This window comes from Acomys minous (assembly GCF_964271855.1).
Source record: "Acomys minous genome assembly, chromosome: 16".
Classification (NCBI taxonomy): Eukaryota; Metazoa; Chordata; class Mammalia; order Rodentia; family Muridae; genus Acomys; species Acomys minous.
Window position 1 is genome coordinate 34,040,407 of NC_140498.1, and position 6,000 is coordinate 34,046,406.

At 47.6% G+C, this 6,000-nt stretch overlaps 1 protein-coding gene across 2 annotated transcripts in view; it reads left to right on the plus strand.

Moving 5' to 3' along the window:
* The window catches only part of WWC1 (WW and C2 domain containing 1), a 147,759-nt gene extending 143,627 nt beyond the window's left edge, over positions 1-4,132 (plus strand). For both annotated transcript variants that reach the window (XM_084761244.1, XM_084761245.1), the window contains exons 21-23: positions 807-1,040; positions 1,927-2,048; positions 3,319-4,132. In XM_084761244.1, the coding sequence (XP_084617370.1) occupies positions 807-1,040; positions 1,927-2,048; positions 3,319-3,385 (423 nt within the window). In that variant the 3' untranslated portion in view covers positions 3,386-4,132. The remainder of the gene's footprint in view (positions 1-806; positions 1,041-1,926; positions 2,049-3,318) is intronic.
* The last annotated feature ends 1,868 nt before the right edge of the window (positions 4,133-6,000 follow it).

Below are 6,000 nucleotides of genomic sequence, written 5' to 3' on the forward strand. Positions count from 1 at the left end.
AGCCAAATTATTCTTTGTTTTTGTTTTCTTTTGTTTTTGAGACAGAGTTTCCCTGTGTAGCCTTGGCTGTCCTGGAACTTTCTCTGTAAACCAGGCTGGCCTCGAACTCACAGAGATGCATCTGCCTCTGCCTCTGCCTCCCAAGGGCTGGCATTAAAGTCATGCGCCATCACACCAGGCTGATACTTGAATTCTTCTCTATTTTAAATATTTACTTATTTATGTATTATGTATACGGTGCTCTGGCTGCATGTACACCCCCAGGCCAGAAGAGGGCATCAGATCAGATTATAGATGGTTGTGAGCCGCCATGTGGTTGCTGGGAATTGAACTCTGGTCCTCTTGCTCTTAGCCTCTGAGCCATCTCTCCAGCCCCAATAGCTGAATTCTTAAGCAGGGTCTGGTTCCTGCAGGCACACAATCAAAGAGATACATAGCACAGTATGCACTGAGACAGAATTTGAGGGCAGGGTAGCATCGGATGCCATTCACAGCATACAAAAGCCGGAAGCACTGTGCTGGAATCTCAGCTTTCTACTTGTGCTCTGCCCACTCTAACCTAGCGCCTCACCTGCGCAGATACTAACAGCTGGGCCCTCCCTCGGAGGGCTGTTGCAGAACAGGGGAACTGGATCAGCTAGGTATCAGGGAACCTTGTACATGGGACACACGCTGTGTGACTGACTGTAAGAGTGTGTTCCGTAAAGGGAGGAGGCAGGTCTTGCGATTCTGGGGGCACGGCTTTGTGGGCTGAATACCCCACCCCCACCCCCGGCGGCATGAGTATCGTCTCCGCCCCCTTCCAGCCTTCCTCTGTCAAGTCCCTGCGCTCTGAGCGCCTGATCCGCACCTCGCTGGACCTGGAGCTAGACCTGCAGGCCACAAGGACCTGGCACAGCCAGCTGACTCAGGAGATCTCAGTGCTGAGGGAGCTGAAGGAGCATCTGGAGCAAGCCAAGAACCACGGGGAGAAGGAGCTGCCTCAGTGGCTGCGGGAGGATGAGCGCTTCCGCCTGCTGCTTAGGATGCTGGAGAAGAGGGTAAGCGCCCCTGGCTGGCTGCCTTTAAGCAGCCCTGTGATCCTATGGCTGGCTGGTCCGTGAGGTGTGTTCAAGGACCCAGGAAGTCCTTCGCTTGGCCCTACGGGGGTGTTTTCATTGATGTTTCTGTGTGAGTGCTCCTGATTCACACTCACTCACCGTTGACCCTTCGTCAGCTCTAGCAAGCACCTTATACAGGCGTTGCACTTAACAGAAGCAGAGCCGGGCGGTGGTGGCACACGTCTTTAATCCCAGCACTTGGGAGGCAGAGGCAGGCGGATCGCTGTGAGTTCGAAGCCAGCCTGGTCTACAAAGTGAGTCTAGGACAGCCAAGACTACACAGAGAGACCCTGTCTCAAAAAACAAAACAAAACAAAAAAAAAAAAAAAAAACAGAAGCAGAAGGAGAGTTCCTAGGAGTTCAATAGAATAGCTGCCTAGACCATATAGCGAGTTCTAGCCTAGACTAAGGTAGAATGATACCCTGTCTCAAAACGCAAACAAGCAAAAAACAACTAAGGAAAAAAAAAAGGAGGGGGTGGATACAGAAAAAAACAAAACAAAACAAAACAAAAAACAAAAAAAAAAACAACCAAAAAAGATGAATCGTTTCTTGGTCTGTAAAATTAAAGCAACGGTAAACTCTCCCCTCCCAAGCATTTGATGAGTAAGTGAGAAACTACACTTCATTAGGCATCTCTCATCTCATTTCCTACAGGCACACAGAGGTCTTCTATTCCCTGACTCCGTACTCAGTCACTCTGAGCACAGCCCATTTTCCTTCTACACAAAGCAGATCCTGTGGTACGGTTGCTATGTTGCCGACAGCAAGCCCTACGGGCTGGAGGGCTCTCTCCCATGTCAAACCCATGTGCTTTGCCTCACAGGTGGACCGCGCAGAGCACAAGAGTGAGCTACACACAGACAAGATGATGAGGGCGGCTGCCAAGGATGTGCACAGGCTTCGCGGCCAGAGCTGTAAGGAACCCCCAGAAGTGCAGTCTTTCAGGTGAGTCGGTGATCCCGGACTGCCTTCCAATACCCAGCCAGCCCACCTAGCCCTCACCACCTTGGCTGGCCTCACCGTGCCCAGGCCCGGCTCCTGAGCACTGCCTCTATTGCTAGCAGAGCTGTAGCCTCCATGGGAACGGACGTCCATCCTCCGCCAGGCTCCAATAACGCTGTGAGCACTGTGGTGCTCTTTTGCCAGTCTCCACACAACTCAGGCCAACTTGTGCGATCTTCTTGTTTAATGAACGAACCGTCTGCTTCATCCTTTGCTCTTAGCCTTTTCGGCACTAGTCATGGCAGGGGCCTGGCTGGTGGTAGAAGGGGGAATGGGGCGTGGGGTGCTATGGATGCTCACCTAGTTTCCTGGCTCTGATTGCTTGCCTGCCTGAAAGGATCACAGCTGTGTGCTGGCCTTGCTGAACCTACACATGTCAGAGGAAGCTCAGAAACGCCATTTGGCCTGGGCCTCCCGACACAAAGGGATTTAGTTCATCCACCATGCACTATATTGTGAGTTCAAGGCCAACTTGGGTTTCATGAGACCCTGTCTCGAACACATGAAAAGCCAAAATAGCCAGGCATGGTGGCACATGCCTTTACTCCCAGCACTACGGAGGCAGAGGCAGGTGGATTGCTGTGAGTTCGAGGCCACCCTGGTCTACAGAGAAGTCTAGGACAGTCAAGGCTATACAGAGAAACCCTGTCTCGAGAAAAAAAAAGAAAAGAAAAGCCAGAATAAACCAATGTTTTCACACACACACACATACACACACAGGAAAAGAGGGGGGGCGGAGGGAGAAATATGTGAATATATATGTATGTGTTTCCTGCATTGAACAAAAGGTAGTTGATCATGCTAATGGGTCCCTAACCAGGCATGATTTTGTCTCCTTTGTTGTTGTAGAGGATATTTGACAATGCAGATACTTTTTTTTTAAAGATGGGTCTATATGGCTAAGACCTAAATGTCATGGACTCAAGATACGTTCATCTATCAGCATCTAAAGTTGCTGGAACTAGGGGCATGTATACTCAGTGTCCACAGGGTGCAGATTTCCCAGCCAGAGTTCAGGCACGCTAACAGCATTTAACAGTGGCCAGGGCTATCACTAAATATCCTACAGTACATAGCAAAGGGATTGGAGTGTCACTCAGTGGCAGACTACGCAGTTGGCATGCCTGATGCCCTGTGTTTCAGACCTGGAACAGAGACTCATCCTGGCCATGCACATCCCAAGGGAGGTTGAAATACCTGTTTTCCATTACAGAGAGAAGATGGCATTTTTCACCCGGCCTCGGATGAACATCCCAGCTCTCTCTGCAGATGACGTCTAAGCACCAGAAAAGTATTTCCTTTGTTGCACGGACCATGCTGTGAAGGTTGATTGTGCCTAAAGTTATTTATGAGGCATTATATGAAGGTACCAAGTCACAAGTCCCCGAGCGCTCTTGTTGGTTTGAAGACAAACAGATTTTTTTTAGTTCAGGTTTTCTTGTTATTATTTAAACAACAATGACAAAACACCATAACAACAACAAAACCAACCAACCAAACACACAAAAAAAACCAGCATTAAAATGACAAGATTGTATAGTTTGTATATTTAGGAATGTATTTTTGGGAAAGAAAGTTTAAATGAACTAAAGCAGTGATAAGTGGCTGCTCTTCTTAAAATTGCCTAGAGTTTTCTTTTTGTACAGCAACAACTTTTAGAGATTTCCCTGCAATAAAAAGTCGTGTTTGTGGGACGATACTCCTCAAAGGAAGTCCCACAGGTGGCACAGCACAGCCAGCCTGCCCTGGTTGATGTATTTTGTACAATATTACAAAGAGGAGGATGTACAGAAACCGTGGGCGATTCCAGGATTGTCCACGGGTCTTTGTGAGCTGTGATGTGTCTTTAATTGTGGCCGCCTGACCTGAAGCAGGCAATGTGAAGCTGGCAGAGCAAGGCCAGCCCAGGCTGGTGACAGGTCACACCCATCTCAGATGCCCAGTGAAGCCACTGTCAGAGTAGGAGAGGGCTGCGGAGAACTGCATTTGGATCGATCTCTATCAATAAAGTGGCCTTTTAAGAAACAGTTTCTTGTCGTTTGTTTCCCTTGACTTCTTCCCTTTTATTTCTCTGGCTTCACTCCCCTCCCAATCCTGGAAGGCTTGTCTGTTTTCCTTTTTCTTTTATTTTACTCTTTATGCTCATGTGTCTGTTAGAGCCATGTGACTGCTCAGCTCTTTGAGAGCCTAAGGACTGGTGGCATATGTACATGATCCTGGAACCCGAGAGGTAGATGCAGGAGTTTGAGATCATCTCAGCAACATGAAAGCCTGTCTTTAAAAAAAAAAAAAACTGAGACAGAACAGAAGAAGAAGAAGAAGAAGAAGAAGAAGAAGAAGAAGAAGAAGAAGAAGAAGAAGAAAGGCCAGGCATGGTGGCTCACGCCTTTAATCCCAGCACTCAGGAAGCAGAGGCACGAGGATTGCTGTGAGTTCAAGGCCAGCCTGGTCTACAAAGTGAGTCCAGGACAACCAAGGCTACACAGAGAAATACTGTCTCAAAAAAAATAAAACAATAAAACAAAACAAAACAAAAGTTGAGACAGGAGAGGTGATTCAGTTGTTAAAAGCACTTACTTGGCTGCTCTTTCAGGTGACCGGTGTTTGATTCCCAGCACCTACCTGGTGGCTCACAGCTATATCTAGCTCCAGTTTTAGGGACTGAACACCCTATTCTGGTCTCTCTCATACCAAGTATGCACGTGGGTGCACATATGTACATGCACACACACCACCTGTACACATAAGATAAGTAAAGGATTAATGGGACCAGGGAGCTAGCTCAGCAGTTGAGAATGCTTGCTTGTTGGGGGGGTGGGGGGTGGGGGGGGAAATAATCTGATGTATTTTGATGCTAATTACTGCTTGCTGACTGACCCACCTTTTGCTTAATAAAAAGCCATTCCACCTGAGCAGGGCAGGAGTTAGGTGGGGCTTAGAGAGGAAGGCATTCTGGGAAGAATAAAGACCTAAAGTGAAGAGAGGAAAGCCGCCATGGCTTAGCTGGAGAAGAAGCACATGGCTGGCAGCGTGGATGGAGAATCCATCCCAGATGAAGAACATTAGCAAGTATTTGGGAGTATGGATGGGAAGTAGCTTGATAGAAGTTATTAGAAACAGATGGCATGGGATTGAGACAGGGATGCCATGCCTGCCTCACTATGGGAGGTAGTTTAGAGGATTAATGTCTGCCCTAGCCCAGGTTAACTAAAGCTATTTTAAAATATAACAAGTGTCTGTGTCTTGATTGATTGCTAGCCGGGCCTACAGGTAATACAGGTAATTTTTAAAAACAATACTTGCTTGTCCTCCAGAGGACTGAGGACTGCTGAACAGCACCACGTCTGTCAGCTCACAGCCACTTGCAACTCTGCCTGCACTCATGTGCATGCGCTTGCCCTCAGCCTGAGACACCCGAGTACATGTACTTAAAAGTGATGAGTTTAAACCTAATTTTCTTATTTAAAATGTTAGTGCCTAACTCTAGCGAGTCCAGAAGCTACACAGTAAGCCGTAGAACCATACCTTGGCCCTCACCATAGACCTAGACACTATTTAAAAGTTTATTTTTAGCCAGGCGTGGTGGCTCACACCTTTAATCCCAGCACTCAGGAGGCAGAAGCAGGCGGATTGATGTGAGTTCGAGGCCAGCCTGGTCTGCAAAGTGAGTCTAAGACAGCCAAGGCTACACAGAGAAACTCTGTCTTGAAAACCCAAAAAACCCAAAAGTTTATTTTTAGAGGGTCTATCTTCACAATATCCTTCTGTTATGGTCATCCCTATTTTATGATTTGGGGTTTTGTTATTTTGAGAGAGGGTTTCACTGTGTAGTTCAAGCTGACCTCACACTCAAAGCAATTGTCTGTCCTCAGCTCCTCTGGGGCTTCAGTGTGCA